General features: G+C 36.8%; 1 protein-coding gene across 9 annotated transcripts in view; it reads left to right on the top strand.

Moving 5' to 3' along the window:
• ankhd1 (ankyrin repeat and KH domain containing 1) overlaps positions 1-20,451 on the top strand; it is a 150,032-nt gene that overhangs the window by 51,388 nt on the left and 78,193 nt on the right. For 2 of the 9 annotated variants that reach the window (XM_063053398.1, XM_063053395.1), the window contains exon 3: positions 2,419-2,442. The exons of the other annotated variants lie outside the window; for them this stretch is intronic. In XM_063053398.1, coding sequence (XP_062909468.1) covers positions 2,419-2,442 — 24 coding nt within the window. The remainder of the gene's footprint in view (positions 1-2,418; positions 2,443-20,451) is intronic. 9 annotated transcript variants of the gene reach the window in all.

The following is a 20,451-nucleotide window of genomic DNA, read 5'->3' as shown; positions in this document are numbered from 1 at the left end:
CCATTAACTCAGAGTTGCTGCTTCCAGTTGACAGGCAATAACACAGCTTGCTTCTGTTTCCTTGGTCTTTGGCATCCTGCTCCATACAACTTATCTTGATTCTAGTGGTTAAAAGAGACAGGAGTATTTAGAGGTTTTTCGAAGAGGTAAGAGAATTTGTAACTGATGCCTAACTGACCTGAAATTATTTGTTGGTGAAATTGTTGAGTTTTAAGATGCATTCAGTGAATTGAAAGTTAGCTGCTGGATTGGAAATCTTGTTGAGTTTAAAAGAAAACTTGTGATCATAGAAAAAGAAAAGAAAATGAGAAGGCAATGACTTTTGGATCTTTTTACAAGCAAAAGTAGATCAGTATTGATAAAATAAATGCATTTGTTTTAAATATTTTTTGATAATGAGGCAAGAGGGTTAGCATTATTTCTGTCCTTTTCATGTATTAAAATGCCAAGAGGCATGAGTGAAAGGGACATTGAACCAGGCAAAATAATAATAGGAATGATCAAAAGCTGAGTTGTAGTTCTCAATTTTTAAGCAGCTTGTCAAAGCTCTTATAGCTGATGCTTAAGTTTTGGGAGCCTTTCAGAGACAATGTAGCCCTGTATTTTGTTTGTGGTTCAGCCAAATTTGGTTAAAGATGTGAAAGTTGGCTTCATACCTATTTGAAAATGCTACCCTGACAAAAATATCTTGATGTTCATTCTCTAACATGTTTTTGGCATTGGTGTTACCAAGCTGTGATAAAGATATAAACTTTGATACTTCTTTGCATTTTTGTTTGTTTTGATTAAAGTGAGCGTCTATTTTGAAATGAAGTACAGCTGCTAGACAATTTTTCTCCCAGTTTTTTTTAAAATTTAGGTTTTTATTTCTCGAGATTTTTCTCCCTGGGAAGAATTACTGTATATGCTTTGCACATAACTTTTTGTAGCCATGTCGAAAATGTACATCTCATGGGGCCCATGTAGAGGAAGCCACTGGCTGGTGATCTTCCCTTTTGACAAGTGGTAATAGCCTTTACAGAAAATGAAGACCTAACTAGAAAGAAATTAGCAGTCTATCATATTAGGGAATTGGAGATAGTTTCAAAATTAACGAATCTTACTAAATTCAAGAATATACAATTAACATCAGGGGAATGGATAAAATATTTATATGACTACAGAAAAAAGTCTTATGTGGTTGCACATTTTACTAAATTGCTGGTCTTCTATGTTAATGAATCCATAATTATAAACAAATATTTTTGTAAGAACTAATTTTAGTAAATGGAAAACTTTAGAAAATCTTAGTCCCATCTTACTTCTTATTTGAGTTAGGTGGTCTTTCTCTTTCTGATATGTACACAAAATTTGATGTTTTTTTTATCATTAAATATTTACAGAATTCCAAGTAGGAAGCCTTGTGCATCCCTTACGTGTGTGTGTGTGTGTGTGTGTGTAAAAATGAGGAATTGGTTTTCATTGTCTGTGATCCACTGGATTCCATAAATCTGAATTTAAAAAAAATAATAATGAGTGGCAGAGTATATTCTGGGTGATTTTTGTGGAGGAGGTTATTTGGATTCTGCAAAGAAGGGTATGCTTGGTATTTATAATGCCAATTTACATTTCTTATGCCATTTGCTGTGAGATGCATGTCTGCTGGAAAACCAATGCCTCTTTGTATAATGTTGAAAAAATATGGGGCGTGAGGTTTTATTTCATTGAATTTTAAAAAAAGCCTAATTTCTAACTTAATTCTGAGTTCCTCATATGCACAGCTCTGCCTGGAAAATGTCATTGCATATAGTCACTACTTATAATTACGTTTTGTTTTGTAGACGATGATGTGATTAATGTACTTAAATCAGTCATAAGTTGATTTAAATTTAGGAATCTTTCCCTTTTTATTGCTGCTAATTAGTCAAAACTACTGTAACCTTTTTCAAATTGGTAAAATCTTTTGTATTTTTAAAATCTTTGAACTGGTCAAAAGATGCAATTGTTGGTATTGAGGGGAAAAACCTCATTTGGCTAAAAATATGAACTATAATCTTGAAGAAATTTAGTTGTTAGTTGGAGGTTGATTTTATTCTGTCATTATATAGTTCATTTGGAACATTTATTTAATGATGGTATCAAAATGTAATCCGAGGCCTGGAGCCCAAAAAATCTTTAAAGTTGACAGATAGCACATAACTGTACTGTCCACAAATTGCACCTCATAATTGGAAGAAGGGGTGGGAAGGGAGGGTAAATATTGGTCTTCAGATGAATGCCCCATTAGTACAAGTGTAATATTTGAGTTTCTGAAAGGCGTGAACCTGATTCCTGCCTTGTATTTCCATTTGCACAACACATTTTCTGAAGGAAGGAATTCAGGTTTTATACATATGAAGTCATTCTACTTATTTTTTTCTTTTTCCTCTCCTCCTGAAGATTCAGAATGGGAAGAGATATATGGTATGTGTACATTTATGGTCTGTTTGCCCATTGCCTTGACTTTTGTGTTTGCTGTTTGTGTGAAGATGGTGATATTTAGTTTTTTTTGACCAAGTGCATTTGTTTTTATTGCATGTTTTATGGCATTCAAAACAGTATGCAAAATACAGTATTTAAATTCAAGCACTGAGTAACGGGTAGCATGTGCTTTATAGCCAAGCTGTGTTCAAGTTTGAGGCAACATCTTTTTTGTCATCGTTTTAATATGGAAATAAATTCCCTTGTCATATTTTTCATGTTTTCTCTTATTATATGTATCTGGTTAGTGGCAGAATCTTTTGACTTTATGGAAAAATAATTTGAGATAATATTGAGGCAGTTCTATAACACTGCATAATACACACTGTTTTGGTGTACCATAATGTTTGGAAGCATTTGACTTGATATAAAAATGCATGTTACTTTATTTTAGTTGAACAGCAAGCAAGATGATCTGTCTGCTTGATGAAATTACCTTATGACCATGCTTTTAGAGGAAAATAAACGCCTGTCATCGGAGCCTGAGGTTTTATTATGTCGCATGTTTTGGCTAAATGATTTTAAATGAGATTAACTTTTCAACACTTAGTAAAGTTTTCATCAGATAATTGGGTTTAAACTCTCACATGTTAGGCAGCATTGTAGTACAAAGCATCGTGGGATGTAATTGCCCCTTGAGGTGTAAGTGTTGAAATTTGAGGGATGATAGGTTGGGGACAAAATATGTCTCTTAAATGTCATTATGTTCAACTTATTTAAATACATGATGGTTAAAGCATGTTTGTAAAACAATAAAATGAATGCAAATGTCTACAATTTAACCTCAACTTATTAATCTTTTTTTTTTGTTCTGAATTAAATGTTTGGCATTGATTTAAAATTTCCATTTTTTAAAAGTTTTCCTTACTGTAGGTTATGTTGTTCTTTTCACCCTAATGTGGTAATAGTTGGAATAAGTTGGTTCCTTTTGGATTTGGATATTAATTTTTAGAAAATTAATTCATATTTTCTCATTACTGAACAAATAGTTTATTTCTGATTTGATGTATTTAGTTTCTTTTTGTACAGTAAATATAAGTGCTTCAAACACTACCCATTGCCATTTAAATGGAGATAATTCAGGCACATCTCAAAAGTACTCAAGTGCTTATGACTTGCCATAAAAGAGAAATTGCTGGAAATATTCAGTATCAAAGGGGAGAGAAACAGGAATAATAGCCATTGACTTGAAAGATCAACTCTGATTATCTTTTCAAAGGTTCTGCTGTTTCACCTGAGTATTTGCAGTGTTTTCTGTTTGTATTTTAATTCTCAGTAATTGCTTTTTTTTTTGCTTGTCAATTTTGGATGCATTGATATGTCTTAAAATATTAGTTTTATTTCAGCCAAGATGAAATGAAGCTGGTCAGGCCTGATGTAAAAGGTTATAACTATCTAAATGGAATATTTCAGTAGTTGCAGTGCCACCCTGAGAATAGCATTTTGATTGCAGGGAAATAAATTTAGTTTGTGCATGACTTTAGAACTTTGAAGGGTACTTAACATTTGAACAGTTCTTACTACTTCTGGCCTGTTGTAGCAGTGCAATTTTAAGCACTTGTTTCATGAGAACTTCCCCAGTGATCAATTTAGAAATGTAGAATTTATTTCTTTGAGAAAAGAACATTTTAATGATCCACCTGATTTTCCCGCTATGCACACTTTAGTAGTAATTGTATACCAACTTGTCCCAAACCTATAGTATGAATTTAATTGGCTTCATTTTGCCTTGTAATCAGAATGCAATGAAGAATAGATTTAGGTGAAACAGGCTACTTAAATAATGGGGTGTTGGAAGTACAGATGTTCTTTTGCCCCATTCCCCTATTGTGTTGGTCTCCAAGGATGGGTTGAATAGAATAGTGAGATAGTTGGCCAAAACTATATTTAGTTGTTTGCTATGGATGAGAATTGCCAATTTTACAATTGAAATCTTAGTTATTTTTCAGTAAGCTTTTAAGCTATTCATTCTGAATGATAAATTCTGAATTTGCTGTGGTTATAGATGACCTACTTAAGATGTAGCTGAGCGTTTCCAAACTACCATTTTTGGTCCCAAACAGCATTGTGATGATTTTAATTAATTTAACTTCAAACTCCAGCTTTCTTCACTTGGTTGCTCCTTCTGCTTTCACACTGTTCTCCAAATACTAAAATTTGGGGGATATATTTGAAAATTCTTCAAATAAATCAATCTTAATTTATCTTCATGATATACTTCGTTTGTTGCATAAAATTATCTGTCCTCTTCCTTGGGTAATTCCTTGCTGGTCAGGGGTGACTTCCAATACAGTTCATGTTTTCTCAGATGTCTGAAGCATTTTTTGTGGGATCCAAGCGCACTGACTCAGCGGAGAGTGTGCTGCTTGATAAATTGGGTAGATTGGTTATAGTGCATCACTATTTGCATTTGGCTATCCCTGCTTCTGTCCTAGGGAAATTGAGAACACAAAAAAAATGGTATGAGTAGACTAGCAGACCCCTCAAGTCTGCCTTGCTGTTCAAAGCGATTCTGACTGATTTATTTTGGCTATGGTCTCTCTTGTCAGTCAGTTTCTGATAGCCTTCAGATCTTTGATATGTCAAATATTTATCTATCTAATATCTGGCTTCTACCTTGGATACAGAGGAGAAATTTCTACTCAGCTCAGCTTTAAATGACTGGTTCTTTATTTTGTATCTATGTCCCTATGCTTGTGACTCTTTGAGAAAACATCTCAACATCTGTGCTGTCAATCTCTCCTAGGATGATGGTGGAACGTGTTCTGCGGACTGAATGCCTGTGATTAATGGTGTGTCTCAGCAGTGCTGGCCCCATTGTGTGCATTTGTGTCAATAAATGTACACATGGGTAGTAAATTTGCAGATGAGACTAAAGTAGCTGGTATAGTGGGCAATGAAGAAGATAATTAAAAATTATAGGAGGATCTTCGTAAGCTGAATATCAGGTCTGAGGAATCATAAGTAGTTTAATTTGAATAAATGTGAGGTGTTGCAATTTGGAAAGTCAGATCAAGGTAGGACTTTCACAGTGAACAACAGGCCACTGGGCAACAAGAGGTCTGTGATTCCCTGGAAGTGGAGCCAAAGACAGGGCGGTGAAGATGGCTTTTGCCATGCTGGCCTTCATAAGTCTGGGCATTGAGTGCAATGGTGTTGGTGTTGCTATAAGGATGCTGGTAAGGCCCCACATAGAGTCATGTGTTCAGTTCTGGTACTCTGCTATAGGAAAGATATTTTTAAATTAGAAAGAGTACTGAAAAGATTTACAGTGATGCTGCCAGGACTTGAGGGATTTGGACAGGCTATAGGGTAGGTCTGGATTACTTAACACATAATTCAAGTTTATTGTCATTTATCTGTACACTTGTTTACAGCTAAATGAGACAATATTCCTCTGAACCAAGGTGCACAACACAGCACATTTAACAGGCATACATAATGTAATATTGCCACAAATAAATTAATGAAAAATAAGTTGCCTATTTGCTACAAATGAAAAAGTAAATACTATAACGCTACTGGCACTTCATAGGTGATGAGAGCTGGGTGGTGGCAGGGAGTTAAGTAGTCTTACAGCCTGGGGGAAGAAGCTGTTTCCCATCCTAACAGTTCCTGTACTAATGCTACAGTAGCTCCTACCTGATGGTAGGGGGTTAAAGAGATTGTTGGACAGGTGTGAGGGATCGCTGACAATGCTAACGGCCTGTGTTCGTAGCACTCCTGATGAATATCTCTAATGGATGGAAGAGAGATCCTGATGATCCTCTCAGCAGTCCTTGTAATCCTTTGTAGGGACATGCAGAAACTCTTAAGAGGTTTGTAGGAAATTAAGAGGTGATCTTTTGAGGGGTAACTTTTTTTTTTACACAAACGTTGGTGTGTGTGGAATGAGCTGCCAAGGAAGTAGTTGAGGCATGTGCAGTAACAACTTTTAAAAGACAATTGGACAGGTACATGGATTGCCAAGGTTTAGAAGGCTTTGGTTTAAATGCTAGGGATTTGAAACTAGCTTGGATGGGCCGTCTTGGTGGGCCCGGATCACTCGGGTGGAAGGGTCTGTCTCCGTTTAGTATTCTTTTTGGGCAAGGTCACCCTTCATTCTTTTTAAACTCCAAGGAGAGTAATTAGGACCTTAAATATTAGTTGGACTGGCTAACATTTTATAATTCGTGCACTAGAATATCCAGTTCGTTTTGAACCACTCTAATTTCCAGTCTCTCTCCATTTTGTTAATCCATTCTCTTGTTTTCCCTTGCCAAAGTGCACGACTTTGCACTATCTCACATTAAATTCCATTTGCCAGCTTTTCTCCCTCTCTAGTTATCTTCTTTTGTAGAATCAGAATGTCCTCAGTGCGCTGTCTTCCTACATATTTTGGCAATCTAGTAAGCTTTGCATGATCTCTTCCCATAATTAATGGAAATAGTAAATTGAGGGCCAAGAGCCCATCCTTCGAATATTCCAATATACAATTCCAACCAGCCTGTAAAGGGTTCATTTATTATGTCTTTTTGTTTTCTATGTGAATCAAGGTTTTTGGCGTCTTCCAGGTTGGTGCTCTTCCATTTTGGGTGATAGTCCAGGGAATCCCATATATCAAGAATGATGTTTCAATTTATTATGAGAAGGTGACCTTTAGTATTTTCTTTCCTCCTGGATTTATTTTACTGTGCAGTTTTGAGTCTGGTGTTAGGAGTTGATAATGTGCCCATTGAAGCTGTTTGAACATGTTAAACAATCAGAATGCTGGGAGTATTGTGACCATGGTTTGCCAATCTTTGCAAGTGGTGACTATGTGTTTTAAGGTACTGATTGCAGGCTGTTGTTTTGGGAACACATAAGAGCAGAGATCATTACTACTTGGGCTGTTAGTTGGCTGATGACTTCCTGGCATCTTGAGATATCAAAAGTGATTCATTCTTTCCAGAATCTCACTGAAGATATTGATTATCAAGTGAGCTTTAAACAACTAGAGCAGATTGGCAGAGGATCTTTAGGCATACTAGAGATACTTCCTTTTTATATAAAATCCATTCATTTGTGTGCATTAGTGGCATATGTATTATTTGGCATTGGCCCTGAGTGTGCGTATACACAAGTGTTGTTGTTTTTTCCTGTAATTCAATAATTAAGACTAGAATGCACTTGGTTCTTGAGCAGAGCTGACAATGTTTAAACTCCTCCCTGTTGGCACAATAGATTAGCTTTCATTTGAAAAGATTCCTGGAATGGCACAGTCTTGCATGACCCCAGTGTGCACTTGGATGTTAGGTCTGTGATGGAACTTTTGGTTAGAATTATTGAATTGCATTTATTGCTTAACAGATGTGTTTTAGAAACATTCTCTGTAATCCCCTCAATGTTTTGTTGGGTTGTAACGTGCTTCACACAGTGGTTGGTGCTGCCTTGCACGCTTTTCTTGGATTTGTCATGTAGAGAAGGTCTTGCCATTCATAATGGGGAGAAGCCACGTTGCATCTCTGATAAGAGATTTTTGGCACTAGGGAGGAAATTTTAAAGGAGGGCCTTTCTCTGTGGCAGCATCTGAGAGTAATTATTGGGATTGTTTCCTTTCTTAAAGCTGATAGTGATTATAATGTCTGAGATTCTCTGGCAATATTCCTCTCCAAGTGAAGGGGATGTGGTCGTGAAATTGTGCCAAAAATGCAGATGTCATGTGTTGTGGAATTTCAAGGATTATGTCAGATTCAGAGGCTTTTGTAGATGGTGATTGAATAGGTTTTTCATTCTCTTCATGATTGGGTTCACTGGATAAATAGTGTGAGAAATGCAAGGATTTTGTGTCTAAGACAGGTGTCTGCCGTTTTAGTTTTCCTGTGTTGTAGACTCTCAGAAGGCTGATCTTTATAGTGCTGAAGAATTCATGCATGGGATATTGCTGACAGTTTTGGTGGATCTCCCATGCTTTTTACATCTTTGAGTAACTTTTTATTTGCCAGACCCTGATCCTCGTTTGGTTGTAGAACTTTCTTTTGAATATGATGGTGTTTCCATTTTAATGATACCTAGTATTTTGTGACTTAATTGCATTACATGATAATTGTGATAAAACCAGAGTGTTTTTTTTTGTATAGAAGCCAAGCATCTTTCTACAATTGCTAATTATAAAGTCCTACAGACAGGCTGTTCTGTGGATACACTGGCTCTTGGTTGGGAATCAAGCTTATGTGAGGCATTGAGTACAGCTTTCTTTATTGGCTTTTTGACTCCCCAACTTTATTTACTTTTCTTTTGCTGTTACCATCTAGGGTCCATGTTGTTAGAGAAAAGAACAGATTAAGTATATTTTTCCCATGGCAGTTTCAGCACATATCTTAGTGCAAGTTGTGTGGATGTTCCTGCAGTCACTTGGTCAATGGCATTGTTTAATTAGATGCCTGTACATACTTGAGTAAATTGTAATGAAGTCTTGCACAAGTTTCTCTGAAGCAAAGTACTGATTGTCAATCTTCACACCCTGGATTCCCCTCCACAGATGAACTTTCAATGCTCTCACAATTAATTTTGGTAATAGTTTAAATGTGAGGGTTACTCTCCAAGAATAAATGTTGTTTCAAATTGTTAAGTGTGAAATTGAGTTTATTGAAAATCATCTGCAAGTTTCACAGGACTGGCAGTTTATTGTGGTACAATGATGGTGCCACTTACTGGTAAGCAGGCATACAATCTCTTACCATTTCTGACCCTCTAACTTTGTGAATAAGGTGTGAAATGGGCACTGTAATAGCGTTGTAACGTTGCAAAGTTGATCTTTGCATCATTCACAATGCTAATGAATTAATGTTGTTTAAAAAGAAATTGAATTTTTTTTTTTAATTTGAAAAATGGAACTCATTAACTCAAAACTTAATGACTATAGCTTTATTCATGTCCTTGTTCCACCTTTTGAATGGTGTGTAAAAGAAAATTAATTGATTTACAGGTCATTATTATCTCTTATTGAATTGAATTATTGAATTATGCTGAATGAGTTCCAATCCAAACTGAATTGTAGGTTACCAATTCTGGTGCTATTATTTCATAAATATTGCAATTGTGTTGCCTTCCAAATTTGTTTTAAAGACAAGTTCTTAGTAAATTTCACATTTAATTGCTTAATGACAATTTATTTTTATTTCTTCTGATAGGATTGGCATTGACATTTAAATGCTACAATTGAAATTAGTATAATTAATGCTAAATGCGCCATGGTTATTGTTGGACTCTCTTGTTGCAGCTTTATACTTGTTATTTTGTCATCAGGCTGATTTTGAGAATTATATTCTGCAAGGAGTTTTTTTTTGTTATTGGGCTGGAATTCATTACCAGCGGTGAGCCATTTGTACTTGCTGCTGACCAGCATAGTAAGTATAAGATGGTATATTTCAGGTTTGGTCTTAAGTTGTAAATCACAAATTAAGTGGTCTGAACAGAAAAAAAACCCCTCCAGAATTTGCTGAAGACACACTTGACAATGTAGCCTTTGACTTAGACCTATCTCAAATCTGATGGAAAGGTTTTTGACCACAAATGTTTCCCTTTCCACAGATGCTGCCGGAACTGCATATTATCTCATCCACTTTTGTTTTTTTTAAATTTGGATGTCAACACTGGCATTTGTATCATTTGCTTCTTGTTTCTCAACTTTTCTGATGTAAACATTCACACTGTAATCAAACCTTTAAACTATTTACGAAGTAAAATACTTCTGTGGAGTTGAAAGCAGTAACATCAACTGTTATTTCAAAGGTATATATTACCAACTACTTAATATACATTCCTCCATTGAAATGGATGTACTTGCTGTTTATGTGCTATAGGTAAGAAGTCTGCAGGGATTTGCTGGCATCCATTGAAATGGATGTATTTGCTGTTTATGTGCTATAGGTAGGAAGTCTGCAGGGATTTGCTGGCATCCACATGAAATCCCTTGTCGGAGTAGTGTTGGGGAATCACCAGCAGAAATCAGCCAGCAAGTTCAAAATACTTGCTTTAGTTCAGGAATCTGAAACTTGGTACCATTTTCATTGAAAAAATCTTGGTAGTTTGGTGTGCAATTGATGGCATTTCCTAGTTCAACAAGATGGTGCATAGTACATTTTGTTTGCGCTATATAGTTAATTCCATTCTCAGATGGAATCTGATGGAGTCTGTTGTAAGCTATCATCTGTATTTATTATGAGTAATTGGATTTGTTAGTCCTCTTGCTGACTATGTGCAGAGTTGTTAAAGCTAGCTTGTTTTTGTGTATGTATATGTTGGTCCCTTCCTTCTCAGTCCACATTCTGTACACTGTCCCCTGTACCTTTAATCCTTCCAGAGAATTGAGGGTGCATGAAACTTACAGTTGATAAAGTTGTTCATAATTCTCAGATGGGATTATTGTTAGCAAGGGCAGCTTCTGTAGCACTTGCTGAATAATGAGATACACTTGTGATGAGTTATTTTCTAGATTTTATGAAAGTATACTTACGTATACTGTAGGGAAAAGTTGGATTTAGGATTGTGATCCAGTGTGTTTGGAAGGTAGAATTGTTCATAACATGGAAAATAATTTGTAGATAGTAATACAGTTATAGGTTGGCCCGTTGCCTTTTGGATTGGTTAGAGTTTCTTTGTTTTGATGGTGTTCTCAAAGTTGCATTGTTAACATATAGTATTGCTGTTTTGAAGCAGTATGCTACTAGTTAAGGTGATGAATTTTGGATTAGTGGAAAGGATACCAATTAAGTACATTGTTTGATGTGGAGCTCTTTGAATATTGGTAGAGCTTTGGTTATTTGGACAAGTGTAGTATATCCATCACATTGCTGCCTCAAAAATGATGAAACGACATGGGAGCTGTTGAAAAGTGAGCTGGAGTCAAAGATCACTATAATGTAGAAACAGACCCTTTGAGCAGTCTTGCCTGTGCTAAACTGCCTTGTCTCATCAACGTGCACCTGGTCCAGAGACCTCCATATCCCTCCCATCCATGTATTTATCCAAACTTTCCTTAAATGTTACAGTCAAACCCATAGCCACCACTTCTGGCAGCTTGTTTCACACTTGCACCACCCTCTGTGTAAAGAGGTTCCCCCTCAGATTTTCCCTCAAATATTTTGCCTTTCACCATAACCTATGACCTCTAAATCTAGTCTTATCTGACCTCAGCGTAAAAAGCCTTTTTATATTTACCCTATGTATACCCCTCAATATACCTCCATCAAATCTCACCTCATTCTCCTACACACCAGGAAATCAAGTCCTAACCTATTCAGCATTGCTGCCACAAAAATAATGAAGTGACATGGGGGCTGTTGGGAAGTGAGCTGGAGTCAAAGATCACTAAAAAATTGGTCCTTTGAGCAGTCAAGTCTATGCTAAACTGCTATTTCTGCCTCGTCTCATTGACCGCACTTGGTCCTGGCAACATTCTTGTAAATTTTCTTCGAACTCTTTCAATCTTATTGATATCGTTCGTGTAGGTAGGTGACCAGAACTGCACATAATACTCCAAATTTAGCCTCATCAACTTCTTGTACAACTTCTTCAAAGTATTGAGTACAGATATTGGAATGTTATGAAGGCCAGTGTGCCAAAAGCTCTCTTTTCGACCCCGTCTATCTATGATGCCACTTTCAAGGAATCATGGATCTGTATTCCCAGATCCCTTTGTTCTACTGCACTCCTCAGTGCCCTATTCACTGTGTATGCTCTACACTAATTTGTCCTCCCAATGTACAACACTACACACTTGTCTGCATTAGATTCCATCTGCCATTTTCAGCCTATTTTTCAAGCTGGTCTAGATCCTGCAAGTTTTGATAGCATTCCTCGCTGTTCACTACATCCCAATCTTGGTGTCATCTGCAAATTTGCTGATCCAGTTTAGCACATTATCATCCAAATTGTTAATATAGCATCAATACACCCAGCACCGATCCTTGTGGCACATTGCCAGTCACAGGCCTCCAGTCAGAGAGGCAACAAACTACCACCCGTTCTCTGGCTTCTTCTGCTGAACCAGGGGTTCTCAACCGTTTTTATGCCATGGACCATTACTATTAACAGAGGGGTCCATGGGCCCCAGGACACTAAGCTGATGTTCAATCCAGTTGACTACTTCATCCTGTTAAAGTCCATGTAAACCATGTCCACTGTCTTTCCTTCATCAACTTTCCTGCTAACCACCTCAAATCTCTGGTTAGACATGACCTGTCATGCACAATGCCATGTTAAGTATCCCTAATCAGGCCCTGTCTATTCAAATACTTGTCCCCTTAGAATGCCGTCCAATAATTTACCCACTATTGACATCAAGGTCACCGACTTATAATTTCCCATCTTATTCTTGGGTCCTTTCTTGAACAACATTGGTAATCTTCCAGTCCTCTGGCACCTCATACATGGCCAAGGACATTTTCAATACCTGTGCCAGGGCCCCTGCAATTCTGTACGAGCCTTCAACAAGGTCTGAGGATCACCTTGTCAGACCTTGGGGATTTATCCACCCTAATTTGCCTCGACAGTAAGCACCTCTTCTTCTCTAATCTGGATACTTAACGTGACCGCACTGCTGTTTTGTCTCAGTAGTGTAGAGTCCGTGCCTGCTTCACAAGTAAATGCAGATGCAAATGATTAATTGAAGATCTCCCTATCTTTTCTGCTCTATGCATAGATGACCACACTGATCTTCAAGAGGACCACCAATGTCCCTTGCTATCCTTTTGCTCTTAATATAGCTGTAGAAGCCCTTGGAGTTCTCTTTCACCTTGTCTCAACAAGAGAACCATTTTTATTCTTCTCCTTAGTTATCTTAAAGCTACTGGAATTATAACTAGATCCAAAGTGTTCCTTTACATACTTCTGTTGTGTGCCCTGTTTCATTCCCTATTAGGGGGATCCAGTATTGCACTCTTGACAGTTGGAATCTCTATATATTGATTAAGGAAATTTTCCTGAGCACATGTGGAAAAACTCTATCCCATCCAGTCCTTTTACAGTATGGGAGTCCCAGTCAACAGTGGAAAATTAAAGTCATCTACTTTGTTGCAACGGTTTACTATCTCTCTACAAATTTGTCATGGCTACTTGCCATAGAACATCAGGTAGCTGTATGCTTGTATCCAGATTTTATGCCGCATAAGTAGTTTAACTTAGTCTTTGGTGACCCAGGATATTGGTGGGGAGAAAGTGATTATGTGTTTGAATATTTCAGGATGATAGTTCAGCACAAGTGGGATATTTTGCTCCCTGGCATTTGTGTGATGAGAATGTTACTTGCCACTTTTAGCCCTAAGCCTCAATTGTCTAAGTCACGCAATAAATGGGTATGGACAAGTTTGTTTTATTTGAGACACTGAATGGAAATAAAATGTAGTTCTGATTTTGGTTTAAAGAAAACAGATTCAAGCAGCTGAAGTTATTTGGACCTCTGTAGTTCGCCCAACGGTAGGCAATAGCAAACCACAGTTGCAATTTGCTAAGAAAACCATGGTCAAACTCACAAAATGTATCACACAACAGCAGTGTCAAGAGGATCTTCAAGACAACTTTGAAGATGTTTCGCTCAGTAGGGTTGATTCTGGCCAGCAAGGGATCCCCATCTGTCATCAAGCTACTCCCTTGGAATGTAAGAACCCTATATCAAGCAGGAAGATTGGATAATGTGATAAATGACATGGAAAGACTAAAGATTAAAATCATGGGAATTAGCGAAGTTCGTTGGATAAGTGCTGGATCATGTCAGAATAGAAATAAAACACTAGTTTATTCTTGTGGAACGTCCCATACTAATAGAATAGGAATTCTTATGGATGAAAACATAGCAAAAAGTATTTTAGGACATTGGGCAATATCAGAAAGAATGCTCCTTGTTAGATTCAGAGGACAACCATTTGATTTAGCAATATACAGGTATATGCACCAACAACAGATGGAACAAATGAAGATATAGCTAAGTTCTGTGAAGAGCTTGAACAGGCAAAGAATGGATGCAAATCTCAAGATATTGTTATTGTCATGAGAGATCTAAATGCTAAAGTAGGACAAGGTGCTGATGGAAATACCATAGGAAAATTTGGACTAGGGGAAAGAAATGAAAGAGGTGAGAAATGGTGCAAGATGAATAATCAGGTCATTATGAATACCTACTTTAAAAACCATCCAAGACACTTGTGGACCTGGAAAAGTCCAGGTGATAACACAAGAAATCAAATTGACTTTATTACTATAAACCAAAGATTTAGAAACTCAGTGACTCAATGCAAAACATATCCAGGTGTAGACTGTAAAAGTGACCATAACCCAGAAGTATGTCATGTAAAAGTAAAACTTAAAAAAATAAAGAAGCAAATACCTGAACAATCCCTTGACTATTTGCAATTAATTAAAGAAGAAAGCTTAAGACAGAAATTTACAATTGAAGTAAGGAATAGATTTCAAAGTCTAGAAATAGAGTCTGTTGAAGACGATAGCAATCAATTAGAAATGAAATTAACTCCTGAAGGATGCCTTGGTAGAATCAGCAAAGTCAGTGATTCCTAAAAAAGGAAAAAAGCACAGAATAAATGGATGACAGATTAAATAAAAAATCTAATGGAAGAAAGGAGACGAAAGAAACCAAATCCTATAGAATATAAGTCTTTAGATAAAAAAGTTAAAAGCTTATGTCAAAAAGCCAATGAAGAATGGTTAAACCAGGAATGTGAGCAAATAGAAAGAATCCCAATTACTGATCCAAAAATCCAACAAGTCAAGAATATCCAACAAATCAAGAATATCAGTGGTAAAAAGCTCCTCTGTTCTTCAGGTGGATGTTTGAAAGCAAAGGATGGTACCATTATCATGGAAAAAGATGAGATTATGAACAGATGGACTGGGTATATTCAGGAATTGTTTGAAGACGATCGAGGCGAAAAACCAGAAATTAAGAAAAACATTGAAGGTCCAAGTATTTTAAAATCTGAAGTTCGTAATGCAATAAATAAGATGAAGAAAGGAAAGGCAGCAGGCCCTGGTGAATTAGTAATAGAACAAATTATTACCCTTGAAGATTATGGAATTGAAAAACTTACTGATTTAATCAATGACGTTTATGAGACTGGAATAATACCGGAAGAGATGAAAACAATCAGTATTTATCACTCTTCCTAAGAAAGCTGGAGCAATAGAATGTGAATTACATAGGACCATAAGTTTAATGAGTCATATCACCAAGATACTTCTAAGAATTTTGATTACAAGAGCTAAAAGTAAGATACAAGCTGAAATAGGCAAAGAACAATGTTTTGTGAAAGACAAAGGTACAAGAAACACAATATTGATGTTAAGGGTACTATCAGAACGAGCTATTCAAGTGCAAAAGGATTTGTTTGTTTTATCGACTACACAAAAGCATTTGATAAAGTGAAGCACAATAAGTTATTTGAAATATTACAGAAAACGCTAGATCTAGATTCAAAAGACCTCCACCTAATCAGAAATCTGTATTGGGAACAAACTGCCGCTGTAAGAATAGATGGAGAAGTGAGTTATTTTACGAAAATCAAGAGAGGCGTTAGACAAGGGTGTGTGTTCCCTGATTTATTTAATGTGTACAGTGAAACAATATTACAAAAAATAAGAGACATCTTGGGAATCAAAGTTGGTGGTGAAAACATCAATAATTTCAGATATGCAGATGACACTGTGTTAATTGCAAGTACGGAGGAAGAACTACAAAACTTAATTGATATAATTGTTGAAGAAAGTTCAAAAATAGTTCTATATATCAATTGCAAAAAGACAATGTATGGTGATATCCAAAAAGGAGGAGAATTCTATCTGCAGGCTGAGAATAAATGGGGAAGACATAAAACGGGTAAAAAATTTTGCTACTTAGGAAGCTGGGTGACATCAGATGGCAGGTGCGACTTGGACATCAAAAGAAGAATAGGGATGGCAAAAGACACCTTTACGAGAATGAAGAGTATACTGACCAATACTATCCTAAGCATGGCAACCTGCCTCAGAGTGCTGAAATGTTACGTTTATCCGGTTATGTTATATGGCTCAGAATGTTGGACAATATCTAGTAACATGAGGAAACGAATTGTAGCAGCAGAGATGTGGTTTTTGAGGAGGATGCAAAGAATATCATGGACGAAACAAATACCTAACGAGGATGTCATGAACAGAGCAAACACAAAAAGAGAAATAATGTATGAGATCATGAAAAGGCAACGTAACTTCATTGGGCATGTGATTAGGAAAGAAGAGTTAGAATGCACAGTAATTATGTGAAAGATTGAAGGGAAGAAAGCAAGAGGAAGACAAAGACAAATGATGATGGAGACAGCAGCCAGAGAATTGGAAATGAATACTAATGAATTGATCCACTTAACCTGAAACAGGAGTGTGTGGGCCATGGCAGTCAAAGCTTAAACTGGGCATGGCACCTGATGATGATGATGAAAATGTGAAGCTCTGTAATTGAGATGATAGGGCCCTACCAACTGCAGTGTTTTTTTTGTTGCGCTAGATGGGGATATTTTCCCTGTAATTCTCCAATTTCAATTTTCCTAGAGCTACTTGGTGTCACAGATTGTCATGCAGGCAGTTATACTACCCTTGCACCTGGAAATGGGCTAATATTTGAACTGTGTAAGTAATGGTGTCGCCAACTGTAGGTCATATTGGTAAGTGTTTGATGACAGCACCAGTGAAGACACCCTTCATCAATTTGCTGTTGATCTAAGATGACGCAGTCATTGCCTGTATATGGTTTTGTATTGTGAAAAAAGGTGAGTAAATTTCCATCTTGTTAGATGCCTGTGCAGTGGTGCTGAAGTAACTTGGCCAGTGTAGTTACACAGCTTGATTCCTTGAAAGCTGAATTGAATTGTCTTTTGTGAAATTGGGAATCTTGCTCTGGATGACTGTTTTGAATTCATTAGTTGTACTCCATTGGCTTAGAGAGGATGTTCATGTGGTTTGGTACCACTAATGACTTGGGGAATAGACCACTGAAGTGCTTTGGGACAATTGGATAATGAAAATGATTTTTTTCTTAATACAAGATTTCTTAATTATGTGTCGTATTTGTGCCATTATTTTCTTAAATATCAACTGGTAAATACTCACTGAAAGGAAAACTAATATTACAGTTTTACAATTTCACTCTTATCCGAGGAAAGAACTGTTTAAAACACACTACTGGATATAGCTGAGTATCACGAAATTTATGCCATCATTAAGGATTTTTATTTTTTTTGGGTTACAAATTCTGTAGTGACAACTAAAGCAAAGTTATGTGCAATTGATGTACATTGTAACTGCTGACAATTTCTGGAGCCTAAGGGGTGGGGATGGTGTAGTGCAATAAGGAATTTTGAGGAGTTTTAAGTGTCCCATGTTACAGGCTTTTGTGGAACCATTATATCAAAAAAAACCTAATGTTACGGATGCCAAATTTAACCTGTTAATTCTGTGTGTTTTTGAGATTTGATCATGACATTTTGATATTTTATTTGTTTTCATTACCATTTTGTTAGTGTGTTACAATTAAAACCTTGTTTCTATTAGATTTGCTGTCTCAGAACTAAAGAGCATTGCCTAGTCAGAGATCCTGGAGATCACATGAGTGGTAGTTTTTTTGGAGACCAATAGTGAATTTTATTGCTGATGGGGAAAAACTGAACAATAATCCGTATGTGTCCAGGTTAAAAGCTGTGATAATTCCCATTGTCATCTAGTAGATTCAAATTTTAGTGGTCCCTGTCTCTTCATTTGGTTGAAATGATTTCTTGGTGGATTTATTAACAGAAAGTCTCCTTTGAGTAATATGTTGCAATGCTTTGGATCTCATTTTACCACTTCCGTCCAATGATGTCTTACACTAAATTGTTTAAAGAAAACAAAATTCTGTGTGTGTGTATAAGATGGTTGTAATTTTTTCTGATCTCCAAGCTAGGGTGTCCTGTTCAAATGAATGGGAATAATAATCTTAAGCTAGGCTTCATCAATGAAGAGGGGGAGTATTCACAGTATAATGCCCAGTAAATTGTCCACTGGACTCCATATCGTGTTTGGGGATGAACTGTAGTAATGCATACTCCATTATCCTAACACTAATGAGTTTTAAATGCTAAAAGCTTGGAAGTTTCAGGCAGAACCACTAAATCAATCAAAGTTCATCCCTGATGCAAGGTTTCGACTGGAAACACCGGCAAAGCCTGTGTTCTCTCATCCACAGTTTCCAATTGATGCTGTTTGACCTGCTGGGCTCTGCTAGCACATTGTTCAAGGTTCAAACCAGGGCTTACTTAGCCGGGTTTAGTACTATCATAATTGTGATTAAGTTGCATGTTTGTGTTAGAAGATATAGCACAGGAACAGGCCTGTCAGCCCACGGTGTTGAGCCAATCTAATTCAATTAGTAATCAAATGCCAAACAAAACTAATCCCTTCCGTCTACGCAATTCAAAAATACGTGCATACAATATATATTACACGTATAAAAGTAACTTCTGTCCCCAAACCACATGCCATCCACACGGCAAACTCCAATAATCGTGAATGCTTGAGATGTGGGTGCCAGATTAGATGATTTTCTGGCTTATCAGAGGATACTCCTATTAATGTCCCAACACATGATTAGTTCATCCTTTTTTTCCAGATAACATTATTTTCTAGTAAACCAGTTAATGAGGATCATGGGAACCAGAGCTCTGGTGAGTTTTGAGGTAGACCAACCAAAGTCACCTGGTGAGCTAGATGCTGAACCATGGGATTTCTGAATTGTCAGATAATGGATTATTGAAGTTTTACTGCAATATATTTGGATTAATATGGCTCCAACTGTTATTGAAGTTCAATATCATATTGGACACGAATCACAATCTTTTTCCTGAGTAATTACATCATCCACTACATCACCTGTGAGATATTTTTGCTGCAATTCAGTTTTTTTCATTCTCCAACCACATGGATAAGGATAGCAGGTACATGTTGATGCCAACCTTACAAGTCCCATATTATCACAGATTTTAAGTATTTCACTGTTCCTTTGCTCTTACTAAAGGTATGTTCTTTTATTCTGAGGCTGCGCCCTCTGGTCCTAGGTTTTCCCACTACAGGAAACATCCACTCTATTTAGACCTTTCAATATTTGATAGGTTTCAACGAAATCTATTCCCCCCCCCCCACCGCCCCCCAATTCTTCGAAACTCCAGTACAGGAGCCAGCAGATATTTCTCCTGCTAACCCCTTTCATTCCTGGGACCTCTTAAGCAAAGCCTCAACATCTGTCGTCAGCTCGGGTTCATGAAACCTGCCTGCTTTGCTTGTTACCTTAACAGGAACATGCAAATCCCAAATGCTTGACATCACACTTTCTTTTAGGAGGTATTTTTCTTGAGGTTGTATACTAACCAGTCTGCATGTCTCAGATTAAGATTTACTTAGACAAATCAGGCACAAATCTGGAGTTAAGGTCACGGTAAAGGTTAATATTGTTGTGAATTAAAAGTCACTATTATATTGCCTGAGGTGTAAAGACTTTAGAGAGGTGCCTTATTTCTGGAGTTATTTTAGTAATGTGGATATTGAAGAATCTGTGTTTATGAAGGCACCTGACAGATGTATTTAAAGTCTTGCAGTAGGTAGATAGCCAGTTTATGAGAAACAGTTTCTGTGGGCTTAATATTAAAGACACGAGCTGAAGCTGAAAGTGGCATGAAGAGTGAGTTGTAAGGATCTGGAATGCACTTGGGTTAATGCAGGCATATGATACAATTGTGTTTGAAAGGACTTTGGATAATTGTGCAGTTTTCAGGGCCATGTGTTGAAGCTAGGGGGTGGAATGAGTCGTATTCCTCTTTTGTAAACACATACAGACTTGATGGGTCAGATTTTCTTCTTATTGTATCCATTCTTTGATTGTTCAGTTTAATCCCTTAACAAAATCCAGCGAATTTTTTTTCTGGT

Source organism: Mobula hypostoma, chromosome 7 (assembly GCF_963921235.1).
Source record: "Mobula hypostoma chromosome 7, sMobHyp1.1, whole genome shotgun sequence".
Lineage (NCBI taxonomy): Eukaryota > Metazoa > Chordata > Chondrichthyes > Myliobatiformes > Myliobatidae > Mobula > Mobula hypostoma.
The sequence above is the reverse complement of the archived record's forward strand: the minus strand, read 5'-3'. Positions and strand labels throughout refer to the sequence as shown.